At 55.3% G+C, this 17,929-nt stretch overlaps 1 protein-coding gene across 8 annotated transcripts in view; it reads left to right on the forward strand.

Annotated features, from left to right (window-relative positions):
• The window catches only part of HMCN2 (hemicentin 2), a 150,360-nt gene that overhangs the window by 15,585 nt on the left and 116,846 nt on the right, over positions 1-17,929 (forward strand). For all 8 annotated transcript variants that reach the window (XM_032478661.1, XM_032478662.1, XM_032478659.1 and 5 more), the window contains exons 2-10: positions 476-546; positions 1,715-1,873; positions 2,705-2,827; positions 10,235-10,406; positions 11,072-11,178; positions 12,089-12,209; positions 14,219-14,482; positions 17,096-17,240; positions 17,780-17,901. In XM_032478661.1, the coding sequence (XP_032334552.1) occupies positions 476-546; positions 1,715-1,873; positions 2,705-2,827; positions 10,235-10,406; positions 11,072-11,178; positions 12,089-12,209; positions 14,219-14,482; positions 17,096-17,240; positions 17,780-17,901 (1,284 nt within the window). The remainder of the gene's footprint in view (positions 1-475; positions 547-1,714; positions 1,874-2,704; positions 2,828-10,234; positions 10,407-11,071; positions 11,179-12,088; positions 12,210-14,218; positions 14,483-17,095; positions 17,241-17,779; positions 17,902-17,929) is intronic.

Below are 17,929 nucleotides of genomic sequence, written 5' to 3' on the forward strand. Positions count from 1 at the left end.
ATGGAGTTTCTGGAAGGTTTTATTTTTGCTGGTCAAAATAAACGCTTGTTGGGCGGCTGCTGTGTGGTCCAAAACTATGTTTGCTCCAGTTCCCGTTTCTTTGTCTTCCCAGAATTCCCTTCCCAATGATGGTGGGGGTGGGTGGGCTGGTAGAGGGGAGGTTCCTAGGGGAGGCATGGTCACAAAAGATCGAGAACTGTGGTTCTGAGGGAGGAACCGGGGGTTTGCCCCCTGCTCCATCTCTGCTCTCCCCTGGGATTCCGGGCCTGATTTGGAGTGGCCAGGGGCCCGAGTGTCCTGACCTCCCTTCCGGAGCTGACAGCCTTGGAAGCTGCTCCCCTCCACTTCCCATTTTGTGGGGGCCTCAGCTGTTGTCACCTCTGGTGGTGGCACATTGTGTGACTGCTGCCCCAGGCCATGGAGGCTGTGTGTCTGGAGGTCCAAGCCCACTGGGACCTCTCTCTCTTCTCTACAGATATTGGCCCGGTGACCCTCACAGCGGACCCAGCGGTGTTTCAGAGGGAGCTGAGAGAACTCTATGTGCAGGTGGGCTGCCCCGCCCCTGGCTGCTGGCCCCCTGTGGCCTTCTTCCCAGTCCATGCCAGAGGCCAGGGTCTTTGTCCCACTCAGAGGCCAAGATGGTGCTTCCTGCAACCGCCATGACCTGCCTCCCAGCTCTGCCTGGGACCTGCTCCAGCTTAGGGGTCCTGGAGATTCTGTACTTCTTAGGGTTCCTTCCTTTATTCAGTGAACCAAATACCCACAGGAGTCCCTGTGCCTGGCACATAGTAGGTGCTTATTATTTAGGGCATGGATGCAGGGGTGGAAGGAAGAGGTATGGGGTAGCTGAGGGAGGATCCAAGAGGGGTCAGTTGGGAGCCCCCAAACCAAGCCCAAGACTGGGTCAGATGCCCCATGGCCACCTGGGCCTCTTGGCCACAGTGAACACCCTGGCTGAGCATCTGTCTTCCCCGCTCTGGCTTCCTGTAGACAGGGGCCCCTCGGATCAGTCTAGTTCCCTGCCAAGCCCCCCAGGGCCCAGAACAGGGCTCAGCACACAGAAGGAATGAGTGAACCAAGGAGAGAAGTGTTTACTGAAGTTACTGTATGCAAATCCTGCTTCTGGTGCTGGGTGCCTCGAGCCTGGGATCGGCTCCCTTCCTGCAGAGAGATCCTGGCTGGTGGGCGGGGTGGGGAGGGCTGAGCGTTTATTTGGGATCAGTTCCAGGGCAGGCTACAGCGAGGAGGACTCGGGGAGGCGACTTTGAATGCTTTCCTCTGCCCGCCCCCCGCCTCTCCTTCTGGCGACCAGTCTACCCCTCTGTCTTCCAAGCCTTGGCTAACACGTGGCTTCTCTGGGGCATCTGTGAGACGCCCCGGTGGCTCCCGTCCCTCCTGTCCCACTTGTAGCACTCATCACTACGTAATTAGATGATCGTGTTGTGCTTATTGGAGTCTGCCTCCCATCCAGACTCCACGGGAGGGGCCGTGTGGCTCAGGCGTGGGTGAGTGAGTGAGTGATACATGAAGCAGGTCGGCTGCTACCCTGGGCCTCAGGGAAGGGAGAGGCTGGGGCCCTGGCTTGCCCCTTGGACGTGCAGGACAGAGACTGCTCGAGGGGACCCCCACCTCCCATTGGTTTTGGGGGTATCCCTGGGTGGGCCCCCCGCAGGGAGGAGGTAGGTGGCAGCCAATGATGTGTCTTGTCCTGCAGGGAGGCGGCGACTGCCCAGAGATGAGCGTAGGGGCCATCAAGGCCGCCGTGGAGGTCGCCAACCCTGGCTCCTTCATCTACGTCTTCTCGGACGCCCGCGCCAAGGACTACCACAAGAAGGAGGAGGTGCTGCGGCTCCTGCAGCTTAAGCAATCGCAGGTGAGCGACCACGTGAAAAAGCTGGGGTCTCCGCGGGCAGCCCCGAGCCCCCCACCTGGAGAGTGGAGGATGGCGCTTCTCTGGCACAGCCTGTGTCCAGCCTCCGCCAGCCATGCCGGCCAGCCCTGCGAACAAGCTGGGCTGTGAAGCTGTGAAGTCCAAGTGTGTTCTCATGCTCCGGCCCCGCCCACCGGGCCTCCTGTCTCCCTGGCGAGGCTGGGTCCTGATAAAGACCACGCCACCGGACTCCTTTCACACCCTGTCAAGAGTCCGTGCAATCCATCTTCCTCCTGGCGTCGCCTCTGCTCCCCGTCGCCCGTCTCCTGTCGCCTGAGGGTCTGGAAGACAAGATGCTGGGGTTTTGTCCCATGCTTTCACAGTGAGGGCTGGGGGAGGGGACATGTGCGGGGGAGGGGACATGTGCAGGGCAGGGTGAGGGCCGATCCCATGGACATCCTGGGGGAAGACCTCGAGGGCTGGGAGACCCCTCTGTTCTCCCGTCTGGAACAGACTTGGCTTCTCCACGGTTCTTCTAGCTCTGGGGCCACTTGGAGCGGAGGTGATTTCCATTCCCCTCCTTATAGATTTAATACAGCTCCCATTTATTGAACACCTACTGTATTCCTGGCCCTGTGATGAACACCTGACCTGCATCGGTCCTGACCCCCACGGGGTGGATACTTGTCATTCTCATTTAACAGACGCATCGCCTGAGCCCAGAGAGAGAAAGGGGCTTTCTCCAAGTCATTCCTCCCTGGTCCCAGCCCTACCGCTCATGCCTGAAGAAGACGGCGGGGAAGCCGTGAGTCAGGCTGCCTGTCTGTCTCCTAGGTGGTCTTCGTGCTGACAGGGGACTGCGGCGACCGCACGCATCCTGGCTACCTGGCCTACGAGGAGATCGCAGCTGCCAGCTCTGGGCAGGTGTTCCACTTAGACAAGCAGCAGGTGACCGAGGTGAGCCTGCGCTAACACCCCGCGTCTCTGGGCGGCTTTGCCCGGTGGCTGACTGCCATCACAGATGGGCAGCGCTGAGCGCTCGGCGCCCGGCAGGCGCGGGAAGCCTGGTCCACGCTCAAGGCTTTGTGATAGCATCTTGTTGAGCCCTCTCACCCACCCCAAAGGCAGGTGCTGTAGGTTTCTCAGTTTTGCAAGTAAAGCAACTGGGACTTGAAGGAGTAGCCTGGGTTTTAGCGTGTGTCTCCCAGCAGGTCCAAGCTGGCAGGACGGATCTAGCAAAGCTTGGCAGAAATGGATATGTGTGTGTGTTTGGGGGGTGCTTCTCCCCAGAGTCGGGGAACCCAGGGTTGGTGGAGGAGCATGTAGGGGGTCTGTCAGATTCAGACTGTGTTGCTGGGAGAGATAGTCCTGCTTGGGGACGTGGCAGGGAGGGGCTTGCTCGGCCCTGGCATGCAGGGCTGCCAATGGCCCGGCACTGACCAGGAGTCTGCATCCTCATCTCGGTCTTTGACCGAGTGCCTGCCCTTCCTCCCCTCCAGGCTCCAGCAACTGCTCAGGTGTCTCCCTGCTTCCCCTCTGCCCCACACGTCCGTTCCTTCTCAGGAGCCAGAGGGACCCTTTCAGAGACCCTTTCAGTCTCTCAGGAAAGAACAAGAATGCCCATTTCCATGGTGTAAATACTCCTACTCTGGCTAGTTTCAAGCTCCCATCATGAAGTCACAGGGCAGAGTTGGGAGGTGACGCTCACAGTTAGCTTTCTTGAGCCTGTATGAGCTGGCTCCTGCACCCCCCAGATCCTCTAAAACAAATCTGACCAACAGGTCCCTCCCCGTTGTCCCCCAGAGAAGGTCTAGATCCTTATCTGAGTTCCCCCTCTCTGAGCACATCACCTGTATCCTCCTTTTGCCCTATATTGCTGTCTCTGCTCTTTCTTCAGTGCCGTGTGCCTTTCCTACCCCAGGGCCTTTGCTCATGCGGCTTGTTTTTCCAGCTCCTCCCTGCCGGCTCCTTCTCATCTTCCCAGTCTTAGCTGAAATGCACCTCGTCAAGGAGACCTTCCTCAATTTCCTGTCAAGATTAAGCTTCCTTTCATTACACTCTCCCAGCTCCCCGTGCTGCTTTATATCATTGTCATTTTACAACCGTGCGATTATTTAATGCCGCCAGGCTGTGAGCTCCCTGAGAGCAGGACCTTTAAGGTCCTCTTTGCTGCCGTTTCCCCACCAGCATGTAGCAGGTGCTTGGTAAGTAGCTGGAGGATAGACATGGGGTCCCTTGTGCCTGAGGAAGAGGAAGGCGAGAGGAGCCGCATCTCTGAGGCCACCGTGGCCACCAGCCCTGCTGCCGCCTCCGGGAGAGAGTTTCGTGCTTTGTGTATTTACGGTCTCCAGGGCCATGTTTAGGTTAGCGCCTTCCTCTCTGTTGACAGAAGGCGTTTATGGTTCTTTGAGACACAGTGGGATTTATTTTTTTGGCATGTCAGCCTGCTCTGGCACCGAGCTGCCCAAGCCGGGAAGGGAGGCATTTGAGTGGGGTGATGGCTTGATCCTTGTCTTAGGGGTGTCCTGTCTGGGTAATTGCTCGGAAACTGGGTTCCTGCTGGGGGGAAATCAGACATCAGGCAGCTGGGCGAGGGGGTCGGAGGATGGCTTGCGCAGATGTGGGGCTGGGTTCCCTCAGCCTCTCCCTCAAGGCTTGGAACCTGGGGAGAACCCCTGGCTCCTGGCCATGGTGCCAGCCTTCTGCCATCGGAGCCTGGCTGGGCAGCACACATCTGATGCGGTGGGACCTCTGATGGCCAGGACTGGCTGCCCCTGGGTAGAGGCCGGAGTCCCTCTTCTCCGTGGGCAGAGCTCTGTCATTCATTAGCTTCATGCCTCGTACCTGGCGCCTTCCAGATCAGGAGAGGGAGCGATGCCTTTGCCCAAGCCGGGGGGCTCCAGCTGGGAGGGCTCCTCAGAGGTTGCACAAGTCCCCACACCGTGCATGCGCAGTTGGTCCTTTTAGCCTTTCAAAGTGCGTCCAGTGTGGCAGGAGCGACACGTTCTGCGACCTCGCTTCCCTTGGCTTACTGAGCACCTGCTGCGTGCGGTGCAGGTCTAGGTGCTGGATGCAGAGAGATAACCTGTCAAGCTTGGGTCCCAGTGCTTCTGGGCATCTCGCTTTTTCACCTTTGAAATTCTGAGGTAACTAGAGGAAGATGGAGATCCTCTCCCCCAGCAGGCGGAATTTGGGGATTTCACCATCCTTCCACAGACAGGGAGGTGGGCTTGGGCCCGCCCTAGAGATGCGCATTTTCAGTTAAGACTTAGCTAGGTCCGAGAAGCTCCTGGCCCCAGCACATCTTCCTCCAGCTCAGATGCAGCTCAGCGTCCTGTCACCAGCTCCAGCAGGATGGGTCAGAATTGCCAGGAAAACCCATGGCCCTGCAGCCTTCTCGGGTCCTAGGAAGTCCCATTCTGGGGGTTCAGACCCTTTCTCAGTCCAGCACCAGCAGGTACAAATACGACAAGTTGCCCAGAATCTGGGCATGACCCGGGGAAAAGGTGAACACTTTCTGAGACAGTGGGGGGCAGGGAGGGGAGATCTGACCAGGTGGTTCCGATTAACAGATCAAGAGGCACCGGCCCTGGAGATGACCTCATCCTGGACCCTTCCCAGAGGAGGCGGTGTGGTGGGGGGTTAAGGTCACATGCTGGCTTCGGACACCAGCTCCGCCACCAGCCTGCTCTGTGACCTTTAGCACAGCACTTAACCTCTCTGGGCCTCCATTTCCTCGTGTGTGCAGTTGGGTAATGAAGACCCCTGCGTAAAGAGATGGTGGCAAGGGTGGAAGGAAGACCTCTGGACGAGGCCGGGCACCAGAAAGCCCTGGGTCGGGGTTAGGGGTGGCTGTACCCCCAGTCCCTGTGCTTCGGTGTGGAGCGCAGAACACACAGCTCCCCAGCTCCAGCGAAGCCCCCTGCAGAGTGAGAGCTCTCGCTGGAAGGTAGGCCCAGGGACCAGGGCCCAGTGGTGCCCAGGTGGCAGAGGCGGTGCTCTTTCTCCATCACTGCCCGCTGAGCTTCCTGGCAGAGGAATCCAGCCCTCAGTCTTCTGATCTGTGGTTCTTGAGACCCAGTCATTCCCCGTCCCCCCCCCCCACCGCCACTGCCCCACTTCCCTTCTCCGCTTCCTCAACCATCCTGGCTGTCAGATGTCCTGGGCGGAGCCTCAGGGGATGATTTATCTGCCTCGAATGGCTGAACAGCAACCATCTGGCCAGGGTAGCAGTTCCAGATTCTCTCATTCCTTCCCATCAGCGGCAGAGAGTTGAGCCCCAGTGCATTGCTGACTCCCAGGCCCCCGGGTCCTGCTAACATCTGGAAGCCATTACCTTCACCAAATAAACATTAAGCTTGCTTGATGAAGGCTCTCTGCTCAGAAGTCTCCTTCTTCTCCAAGCCCTGGGGCCATTGCCGGGTCCAGAAAACTTTGGCCCCAGGCCTGGGTCTGCGGGGGTCTGGCCTTGCTGGGGGCAAGAGGGTCAGCACCTCTAGCTCCCGAGCGGGTGATGATGTGCTTGTAGGACAGGCCCCACAGGCAGGCCGACTCCCGCCGGGGTCACTGGCCTTCTGTGCCATCTCAGCCCTCTCCAGTAGCCTGAACTCCTGGGCATCTTCTCTCCCTCAAAACATCCTAGAAGGAGCTTGTAATGAGAGTTGCAACACAGTGGCGGCTGTGTCTTGTCTGGGTTAATTGTCAGCCAGTGCTGCCACCACCTCCTGGCAGCTCTGCTGCTGACTCCTGACAAGGCCTGGCCCCGGGGGAAGAGGACAGTGGTCACAGAGCTGTTGCTCGTGTCAGGAGGATTGCCTCGCTTATTTCGCCAGCTTCTGTCGGCCACTCCAGCTGGGAGCCTTGGCTGCTTCTCACTTCCAGTCCACCCCCGCACAGACTAAGAGCCTTCTCCTCATTTCTGGACAAAGACAGGTGGGATCTTTTCAAGAGAAACATTAGTTAGGAAGTTAGGCAAAGCAGAAGCATGAAGTAGCTCCAAGTATAAAAACAGTTGCATTTTCAGAACACAGAACTCTTATCCTGTGATAACTGAAATTTCGCTGTAAAATCTAAGCACAGTTGTTGCAGCTCTGTCTGATCAAAATGTATTTATTTTCCAAATCTCGGGCGATTCTTCTGATTCCCTTCTGTTCCCTTTCCCTTCTGTGGAGGATCACATGGTAGGCAGAGCTGGAGGACTGTGATTTAAAGCAAGGATGACCAATACGTAGCATGCCAGACACCACTTTCTAATTCCACATTCATGGCAGACATTGCTAATCAATCACAGAACTATTTCTAATTGAGGCTAAATGTGGCTTTGCATTTCTCCAAACAGGATTCCAGGAAGCCACTTCCAACTGATTAGAGTTGGCAAGCAACAGGATACCCCTGTGTTGCTCAGATATGCATTAAAGTCATGGCATTCTTTTTAAATGATTTTCACTTTTAAAAAGTACTATGAAGAGTGTCAAAGATATAGAAAAGTGAAAAAAAAAAGTACCAACTAGATTCAGCAATGAACATTTTTGCTCTGCTTGCTTCATCTCTCTCTTTCTGTACTTTTTGTTGAATCATGACACCTTATCTGTAAATAATTCAGCATGGATTAAAAAAAAGGTATTCTCCAACATGACCCACAATATCACCTAATAAAATTAATAGTACTTTGTTAGTGTCGTCTGATGCCAAATTTCCCTATTTGTCCTCAGAACAGCAAATCAAGATGTAGTCAACGGCTGTGCATTTCGCTTCGTTGTTATGTACGTTAGATCTCTTTAAACCTGGAGTAGTCTACCCTTTTTTCATGCCACTAACTTGTTGGAGAGTCGTTGATTGTACCATGTCCCAAGTTTGATCACTGGGTTAAGGTGGTGACAGCCAGCTCTCTGCATTGTAAGCCATTAGGGTTTCCCCTTCTGACTCAAGTGATCTGTGAGGTAACAGTGGGCTCCCTGTGGACCTCCAGTTCCCAGGCAACCTTTCATCTCACGGTTTTAGCATCTACTGAAGATGCTTGCCTGAAACAATGATTTTTTAAGGGGTTGCATCATTCCTTCCACATTTACTGATGGGCCTTCTTTTGTGAAGAGCTTTTGCTCATCAAAAGCGATGATTTGGTTTCTCTGAAGCACAATTCCTATTGAAAAAGTGAGGACCGCACTTCATTCTTTCTCTTTCGTTAATAAGTTGCCTTCGTTGGTGGCAAATGAAGTTTTATTCTTTGAATTTTGCTTTCTTTTTTGCATAGTATTATGGGAACATAGATTACGTAAGTCAATGTGTTTTGATTGATTACAGTCATTATTCTTTTGGGGGCTCACTTTGTCCGAAATTTAGCCAGTGGGAGCTCCTTGAAACTGGTTCCTGTGTCCTTTTGATGTGTTCCCATTAGTCTTTGAGAACCTCCTTGCTTTATAAATTTACCAGTCGTTCCAGACTTACCTTATAAATTGTCTGCCCGAGACCTGGAATCAGCCACTTCTCCAAGGAACCCTACTGGGAGATGGTACTTAGAAACCACTGGCTTCTAAATTCACGCAGAGTGAATTCATATATAAATAAAATACTTGGAGCTAAAATACACTTGGCTGTAAGAGAAAACCTTGGTTGAGAACACATGAACATACTTGTTTCCTTGCTTCATCCTACCAGGGACACGAAACAGTTTCACAATCACAATACGGATAATTCTGCCAACTTACAGCTACTAAATAAAGATTTCTTTGCACTTGTTTTGTCCTCCCGCTGAGAGATTTCCGTTGACCCCCTTGGTTCCAGATTCACTTGGAGGCATTCTTTTCCCTCCAGTTGGTGCTTATGATACCAATTTGTCGTAAATCAGTTCTTGTTTCATTTTGGTTCAGTTTTAGGGTTTGCACAGGTTGCTTCTTGAAGTAACTTAGCCTGGAAAGAGATGGCTCAGACCGGAGCCCCCGTCCCCACGCCCTGTTTCCTGGTTTTCTTACTGGAACCTGGGGGGCTCCACTTTCACAAAAGAGGAGGTATAAACTTGGGTAGGGGACGGTGGGATTGAGTGAGACCTCTGCATCTGTCAGGCAAGCCTGGGACCATGTTCAGGAGGCGTGTGCTCTGCCGTGTCACACACAGTGACCATACATCCTGAACACCCACTCTGCAGCCCCTGAACTTGGGACACAGCAGAGGGTCTCTGCTCTCACGAGGCTCCCAGGCCAACAGGAGAGATGGGCATGAATCTAACCAGAGTTGGTTGATAAAGAGGATGCAGGGCATCTCTTTTTTTCCCCTTTTTTGGGGGTGGTGGTGGTGGTGGTGATTATGTTTATTGATTTATTTTTCTTAATGAAGGTCCTGGGGATTGAACCCAGGACCTAATGCGGGCTTGGCGTGCACTCTACCACTGAGCTATACCCTCCCCACCCCAGGGCGTCTCTACAAAAAGAACAGCATGTGTGGTGGGGGCTGCCTAGGGTGACATGGGGGGTCCAGCCCAGTGAACATGGGAAGAGTCAGGGGCACAGTGACCTTGGGTCAGGTTGGGCAGGTGAACCACAGAACATGGAGTCTTGAAGACCATGGTAAGGCTTGGAGAAACTAAATAATTTATTTCGTGCTCAATGTGTGCCGTCTTAGACTGGATCCAGGGCTGTGCACATGGGGTCCATGCACTCAGGGGGGTGGTCTTGAGGGAGTTTGAGAACCCCCTAAAATCATATTCTAAATGTGTACCTGATTGGTGTGGTATTCTGGAGAGATTACCTGTTGCCTGGTTTTCAGTGGGACCTCTCTAAAACAGTAAGATTTTAGAGTGAATGAGCAATTGCAGAAACAAAGGATGTTAGATTTCTCTGTTGTGGAAGGGTCAGGTGGAGACTGTCTTTGCAGCAGATCCTCTCAGTCCTGCTTAGAGAGCATGGGGCCTGGGTAGGGATGAGGTCTGAGGCTCCTTGGGCGAGGGATGGTGAACCACATTGGTCTGGGGGAGATTCCAGATCTCCAGTGTTCATCAAAGTGTAAGAAGCATCAGGGGGGCTTCCTGGAGGAAGTGATGGGTGTCATAGAAGTTGGCCATGTGAAGGAGGAGGGAAGAGTCTTCACAGTGGAGGGGCACCCTGTCCTCGTTCCCTCCAAGCTGGGGCTTCTGGATACCTCCATTCAGGTGTCACAGCTCCCAGCCCACTTGTGAATCAGGTCTAATATAGGGCAGTGGGGACTGAGGTGGTCTCAGGTGACCTGGAAAGACTGTTTGCTGCCTAAAACCCACTGGGGGACTGGATTCTGCTCATAGTTGGAAGCCTGTTAGGGACCCGCCTCCTTTGGGCCGGACACAAGGAAGATGTCACGGGCACTTCCTGGCATCAGCTTCTCACACCTGTCTCCCAGGTGCTGAAGTGGGTGGAGTCAGCAGTCCAGGCCTCCAAGGTGCACCTGCTGTCCACGGACCATGAGGATGGTGGCGAGCACACCTGGAGGATCCCCTTTGACCCCAGCCTGAAGGAGGTCACTATCTCCCTGAGCGGCCCGGGGCCTGAGATCGAAGTCCGAGACCCACTGGGTACGTGCGCCCCAGGCTCACCTCCTCTTTGGCCATAAGACCGAGCTGGGAGTCCAGGATGGGACAAAGAGAGAGGCTCCAGGTGGAGGAGGGTTTGGATCCAAGGATCCGGGAGCGAGGAGGGCAGGGAGGATGCTGAGTGGAGGGCAGAGAGGGCGCCCCTGCTGGGTGAGGAAGCAGGGAGGCCATTAGCAGCCAAGCAAGGGGAATTCAAATATCGACAGTCCCTGGGCTGCAAGGTTCACATGGTGTCTTCCCCACAATCTCTCAGTGGAATCCTACAGTGGCCTAGAGAGTTGGTTGGGGCAAGAATTAGTGGCATACTGGGGAGATGGGGAGCTGCGACTCTCCATCGGAGGTGGAGTGACTTGTCAGGGGCCCCCAGGGTCAGTGTGATTTAGACCTGGCCACTTGGCCCCATGGTGCTTCCAGGATGTCCTGAGTGCTCAGGTCTAGAGGCCACGTGTACAGCCTGCACCTGGGGAGGAATGAGGTTGGAGAGCAGAATGAGATGGGGGCCCAAGTACTGCCAAAGGCCTCGCGTCAATTCCTCTGGGAAGCCGGAGACTGGTGTTTGGAGGGCTGTGGGTTGCTGGGGACAGGGCAGGGCCTCTGTTGCACCCAGGAGAGGGTCAGGGACTAAGCAGTCCTTGGGGCTTCCACAGGGAGGATCCTGCAGAGGGACGAGGGCCTCAACGTGCTCCTCAACATCCCTGACTCGGCCAAGGTCGTGGCCTTTAAGCCTGAGCATCCGGGGCTGTGGTCCATCAAGGTAGGGGGCCTTGGGTTCCCAGGGTTGGGGAGACCAGCATCACTGAGCTGAGACACCACCTTCCTCCTGTTTGGGTCCTGGGGAGCCTGGGCCCTGGGAAGCTGAGGGCTGGCGCATGGGCAGTGATATGGGCATATCAGTAGAAGGGCCAAGGACAGAGGAGGAGTATTCTGCTTTGCACCAGTGACAGGAAGTAGAGTGATTTGGGGTTAGTTAGAGAACATCTAAGGATTTGGAGAAGCCACCTGAGTGTCCAGAGGTGGGGACCGAGCTGGTCTGTGGTTCATAACTTTGTCCTGTGAAGAATACACAAAAGAAGCAAGGGTGACCTTGGGCTCAGAGGGACGGGACTGGCAGGGGGAGCAGGGTCTGCTCTAATCTGCAAGGTGCTGGGGGCCTGGGCCTGGGGGCAGGCTGGGCTCCCGACAGAGTTTCCTGGGATGGGGCAGGCTGCTGCCTCAGAAGGACACAGCTCTTGCTGCTCAGGCAAACATTTATGGAGCCCGTCCTGGGCACCAGGCGCACTGCTCAGTGCTACAGGCGAAGCAGCGGCATCGACCCCTATCCTTCAAACTCTGAGCATCTTTGAGCCAAGGTCTCTCTTGAGGAAGGGAAGGCAGGGGTTAGACGTGCAGGGAGACGGCCCGGGCCTGTGGCTGTTGTTGAGGGGCGTGGGAAAGGCAGGGCAGCTTCAAGAGTCTGTTCAGGACAGTGCGGGAGCTGGGTTTCTTTCACTTCGTTTGGGGAGCATCGTGCTGCGCCACCAGGGTGCAGGTAAGTTGCTCACGTATCTGCAAAGGCGGAAGAATTCCAGCTACTGACTCCAGGCCAGGTCAGCTCGGCACCTCCTGCCTGGAGCTGGGCTGCTGGGGTCAGACGCCCGGGTGACGTGGGCCGGGGCCTGTGCTAGGTCTACAGCAGCGGCCGCCATTCGGTGAGGATCACGGGCATCAGCAGCATCGACTTCCGAGCTGGATTCTCCACTCAGCCCTCCCTGGACCTCAACCACACCATCGAGTGGCCCCTGCAAGGTACCGTGCTCCTGGCCCTTGGGCGATGCAGGGCCGCCTTCGGGAAGTGCAGGCAGCTTTGGGGGGGCCATCCATGAGCCTGTGACCATGGAGTGGGCCCTGCATAGGCGAGGTCCAGCCTCTCACATCACTGTGAACCGCGCCCAGGGCCAGCGCCCTCTCTGTCGGCTCCAGCCCAGGTGCCCCTGGGATCATTTACCTTTAGAACGTCTTCCCTGCCACCCAGTGCCTCCAGGACCTCATGCTGTCCCCTCTACTACTGAATTCACACCTTTCCCTTTGTCTTTGTCAAGACTTATCTGTCTAGAGCCCCACTTCTTCAGTTTTCCTGTGAACATCTGGCTAGTCTAATGCATTCACAGGTGCTTGAGCTGATAGCTTACCTGAAAAGGGGAACAGTGTCTTACTCCAAGGAAGTGAGTGTCCGATGGTTGTTTAGAGATCCTGAAGGCTGAAGAGGGGGTGGGTAGCCTGGGGGGATGTTGGGGTTGGAGGCAAAGGATCAGTTTTCTGATTAGAAGCCGCCCACTGGGGTCCAAGGTCGCCTCTATGCCCCCATTGTGGTTCCATCTGGGGAAGGCTGGGCCCCAGAGCAGGCAGGGGCTTCTGGCCCAGGCTGCCAGAGCTCCATGCTAGAAAATGCCATCTGGTAGTCAGAGGAGGGGTCCCAATTTACAGTTTTGAAAAATATGGTCCCTTGCCATGGAGCCGGCCATTCAGAGGATTTTGCTGGGACCAGCTGAGCAGAAGGATGGGGAGGGACCTAGATCAGGTCCCACTAACTCTGCACCAAGGGTGTGTGCTGGACTGTTAGGGCTTTTCTTCAAGTCTGTGTCTCCTCTAATGTTTGTCATTCTTGTCAGCCCTGGCTGGTTTCCCCATCGGGACCAGCAGTAACATCTTCAGAATGAAAAGAGGGATGCTTGCTCATTTTGTGTCTGTTTTTGCCAATAGCAGGAAGGGGGAGAGGCAGAGAAACTTAGTTCCTATTCTAAAGCCAAGAGAGAAAAGAAATCCTAAACGGAGTTCTACAGTGGCGATTGAAAACCGAACAGTCCCCAGTGGAAGAGGGTGAAGGGGGCCAGATGGGACCTTCTTTGTTTTCTGCTTTCAATAAAAATGAGGGTCCAAAGACCTTAATAAAAGAGTGAGAAACAGCAGGGCAATTGCGAACGATATATAGCAATTGGCACTTGGCCTCAGTGCCAGGGGCACCGGCGAGTGGGGGAGGCTGCGGCTAAGTGGACAGTGGGGGCCCAGGTCATGGGAGCAGCTGCTACATGCCATCGGCTGATGGTTGCCACGTAGGAATGGAGCCCAGAACCGACACACTTGATTGTTCAAAGGAATCTGGGCCTCCTGATTCACAAATGCCCTTTCTAGATTGTTTGGTATTTAAAAAATTTTTTTAAGGTATTTCATGGACTACAGATTTCACATCCTCTGGTCCCTGGTTTATGATCCATGAGAGGAGAAGAACGAATAACTACTGTTCCCAAATCAACTAAGGAAATTATGAAAGCCAAGTCTAGTTTTGTCTTTCCTGTGATAGTGTGGAAAGTACATTTTCATCAAGATAGAAATGGAAACCAAAAGAAAGCTAAACTTGGGGAAAGGGTGGGCAGGAGTCAGCATTCCCAAACTAGGGCGTATATCTCACCAAGGCTGGTCCCAGGGCCTGTCTGACCACGGTCAACACCAGAGTTAATGGTGGGGGGATGCCCCTCCCCCGTTCCGCCCAGTGAGAGCCCCAGCCTGCGGAGGAGAGGTGATGCAGCCACAGGAAGCCATGGGTTGGAGGGACAGTGGTGTTTCAGGACCACGGACAGTAGCAAGCCCCTCCCACACCTCTATCCTCACCCTAGCATTCGTTGGCACAGGGAAGAGAAGGTGAGGGAGCAGGGAAGGCGGGCCAAGCAGACTGACTGTGGTCCTGGGGCCCCTGCTTGGGAGGATCGTGGAGCCCAGCACAGATGCCAGCACCTCTTTCCTCGTCCTTCCTTCTGCAGGGGTGCCCATCTCCCTGGTGATCAACTCCACGGGCCTGCAGGCGCCCGGCCGCCTGGACTCAGTGGAGCTCTCACACAGCTCAGGGCGGTCCCTCCTGACTTTGCCCACGCGGCCCCTCTCCAACGGATCTACCCATCAGCTGTGGGGCGGGCCGTCCTTCCACACCCCCAAGGAGCGCTTCTACCTCAAGGTGAAGGGCAAGGACCCGGAGGGGAACCTGCTCCTCCGTGTCTCCGGAGTTTCCTACAGTGGGCTGTCCCCAGGTGAGTGAGTGACTCTTACCACCCCCAGCTCCCTGGCTCCTTTGGAAGCCTGTTTCTTCCTGGAAACCTTTTCAGATTAGATTAGGAAATGTTTGTTCATTAAACTTCTGTCGGCAGCAAGCTTTGCAAGGCAGCATGTTAAGTACTGAGATGCTTTAGATGTAGTCCTCAGCTCAAGGATTTACTACAAAATCCTCCATCCATGCATCCATCCATTTACCCATGCATCCTGTTTATCCAGCCAGCCATCCATCTGTCCATCCATCCATCTGTGTATTCAGCATTCATTTTGTGCCCGTCATGGTGCTAGACACTGTAGACAGCAGAAAGCAGGGCCGTGGGTGCTCTTCCATCATCCTAATTACTGTCAGAATCATGGTAAGGGGGGAAGAAATAGCTCAGTGGTAGGACACGTGCTTAGCATGCACTAGGTCCTGGGTTCAATCCCCAGTACCTCCATTAAAAAAAAAAAACTTGTGGGCATCATAATCATGGTAATTCTAGTCTGGTTACCATTTTGAGCACTTCCCAGGGGACGGTCCTGGGCCAAGCACTTGCCCTGCATTAGCCCATTGGATGCTTACAGCAGTTCTGAGCTGTGTCCCCATTTTATAGCTGAGGAAGTGGAGGCCACCCACTTCACAGGGCTGCTCGGAAGGTTCCATCAGCTAATACACATAAGAAGACGGCTCTCGGGTGCTCAGAGGCTGCACCTGATGTGGGAACTGTGGACTAGGGCCTTCCACATGTGGCAGCTGCTGTGACTGTAATATTGTAGAAACAAGTCATTTTATGGCCCCATCTTTGACCATGTTGTGTTGGTTCCCACATGTATGGCCTTTGGTGGTTTCTTGTGTGTCCCTGAGGTCTCCCCATCCAGGCTAGACGTTCCCAGAAGGCAGGGCAGAGTCTTTGGCTTTCCAGATGCCTTTGGTCCTGGCAGGGCGGTGGGGGGTCTGAGCTCACTGGCCATCAACCTCTTTACTGGGCTCCCTTCCTTCCTCCCGCCCATGCTGCCCCGCCCCGGCAGTGGCCTGGGAGCGGCTCACAGAGGTGGGTGTCAGTGATGTTCCAGCATCAGCTTTGCTGAGGGGGCTCACACTCCCCTGACCACCTCGCCCAGGGATGCAGGGAGGGCGCCAAGGTGCCATGTGGAGGTGAAGGACTTTAAGGACCTGAGTGGGGCAGGGCAGGGCAGGGTGAGGGGCTTGGGACCCCTTCTTTTAGCCTCCTGGCCTCCACTCCCCTGCTGTGGCCCCGGGTTCCTCCTCCCTTGGCCTTTAGAGCTTGGAGGAGGAAATTTCAGGAGGGAATTTCAGCGGGGGGAGTAACTGCCTCTTCCCTGTCCTTTCAGGTGGATCCAAGAGTTTGGAGTTTAGCTCTGGCTTTTGGGCTCCATGTCACTCTAGATGACAGTGAGGGGTTTGGTTTAGGTTTCTGCTGCTTCCTCTCCCTTCCAGATCTGGGAGGCTGGAAGTTTGAGAGCAGGAGGCTCTGGGTTTGGAGACATGGGGATGGAGAGGGCTGGACTTGGGGTCCACGGGCTGTTTCAGCCCCAGGAAGAGGGAGCCAGAGCTGGTCCTGCAGAGGCTTCCAGTGTGTGGGGGTGAGTGGTGGCTGCTCTGCACACAGCTGAGGACGTGGCTGGATGGTCCGACACCCCTCTCCCCTGGGATGTGGCTGGGAGCCCATAGCATGATGTCACCCGCCACCCTCCCACCCCAGCTCTGTGCTCGGAGGAGGTCTGGCACATTGTCTCACCCTCAGAGCATCTCTGGTGGGGATGGGAGAGAGGGCAGCACAAGGGTTGAGCGCACGCCCACAATCACCCAGCGAGGCCCTGATGGCCCGAGACCGACCTTGGGGGACAGTTCTCAGACTTCTCCACTGAAGTAATTCCAATAGCCAAGGAAAGAATTGTGTGTCACCCCAAGGCCAGGGTCAGTCGAGGAGGGCGGTGGTGTCTGATGGGGGTCCCAGGAGGCTCACCACAAAGCTGTGAGATTTCATTGAAGTCTCTTGGTTTATCTCAAAAATGCGTGTGAATTTTATATTCACAGCCACGCTCCAACTATGCTTATTTTTACATTAGAAAGGGCTTCCCTCCAAAACTTTGAGTGAAACTGACCCTCCAGGCAGGCGAGCACTTGCACAGCCCCACCCACAGCTCTGGAGAGTCTGTCTGGGGAGCATTTCATCAGATTTCAGGGCTGGTCTGACTTCTCTGTCCAGTACAGTTGAGAAAATGGTGGCTCAGCCTGGTCCATCCTGGCTAGTCTTCTCACAAACCATAACAACCACAGGAGCTTTCGTCGACGGAGCTGGCTGTGCCACATGCAGATGCCAAGTGTTTTCCACGCTTTGTCTCTTACCAACTCCTCGCGGTGACGCAATGATGTCAGTAACGCAATTAACCTCCTTTTACAGAGGTGGAAACTGATGCTCAGGGAGGAGATGCTACCTGCTCTCACTGGCCACCAGATGGTGGAGTCACGGGTTGAATCCTGGCCTCCCAGCCCCTGCCTCATCCCTCTGGGTCTCTGTCGCTGGGTGGTGAGGGCAGGCAGTGGATGGGTGCGGGGAGGAATCCTGAGTACTGGCCCTTGCCCGTAGGTGCCCCCCTAGTCAGCATGCCCGCCAGGATCCATGGCTACCTGCACCAGCCCCTGCTGGTTTCCTGCTCAGTGCACAGTGCCCTCCCCTTCCGGCTACAGCTGCGGCGGGACGGAGCCAGGCTGGGCGAGGAGAGGCATTTTCGGTGAGTGACTGATGGCTGCTCATTGTCCCCAGCCCCAGGGCTCCTGGGAGCTTACTGCCCTGGAGGGATCTGAGGGGAGTGGGTGGCAGAAGCGGGACCTTGGTCTCGGTCACAGTGTCCTCCTGGGCACCTCCCAGCTTGGCCACGGTTGCGGGAGGGTGGTTCCCTGAGGCTCCCACCACTGCTGGGTCACCACCCCGTGAAGGAGTCATGGGCCTTCCCCAGATTCTGAAAACTCAACCCATACAAGCCCAGCTCTTTGCTGGTCAGGGCAGGAAGGACCCGCTGAGCCCCTCCCCCTTAATGGTTGGCAGTCCAGGGCTCAGAGAGGGAAAAGGACTTGCTCAAAGTCACACAGCATATCGTGGGATTTGCATGACCTTGGTTGCCTGCCTCTTCTTACCATGTCTCCAAGAGGATTTGGAGCCTTCCTTCTGGGCAAGATTCAGGGGATCAAGCCCCCAGAGGGCTGGATGAGGCTGGGGGACCTTGACTGGGGTCAGTGCGACTGTGTGTCTCCAGCTGTTCTGTGTTCGCAGGGAGTCAGGGAACAGCAGCTGGGAGATCCCACGGGCCTCCAAGGCCGAGGCAGGCACCTATGAGTGCACAGCGGTCAGCAGGGCTGGGACTGGACGAGCAAAGACCCAGATTGTCGTCACAGGTCTGTCCCTTTGGGCCCATCCGCACAT

The sequence above is a fragment of the Camelus ferus genome, chromosome 4 (assembly GCF_009834535.1).
Source record: "Camelus ferus isolate YT-003-E chromosome 4, BCGSAC_Cfer_1.0, whole genome shotgun sequence".
In the NCBI taxonomy this organism is placed as follows: domain Eukaryota; kingdom Metazoa; phylum Chordata; class Mammalia; order Artiodactyla; family Camelidae; genus Camelus; species Camelus ferus.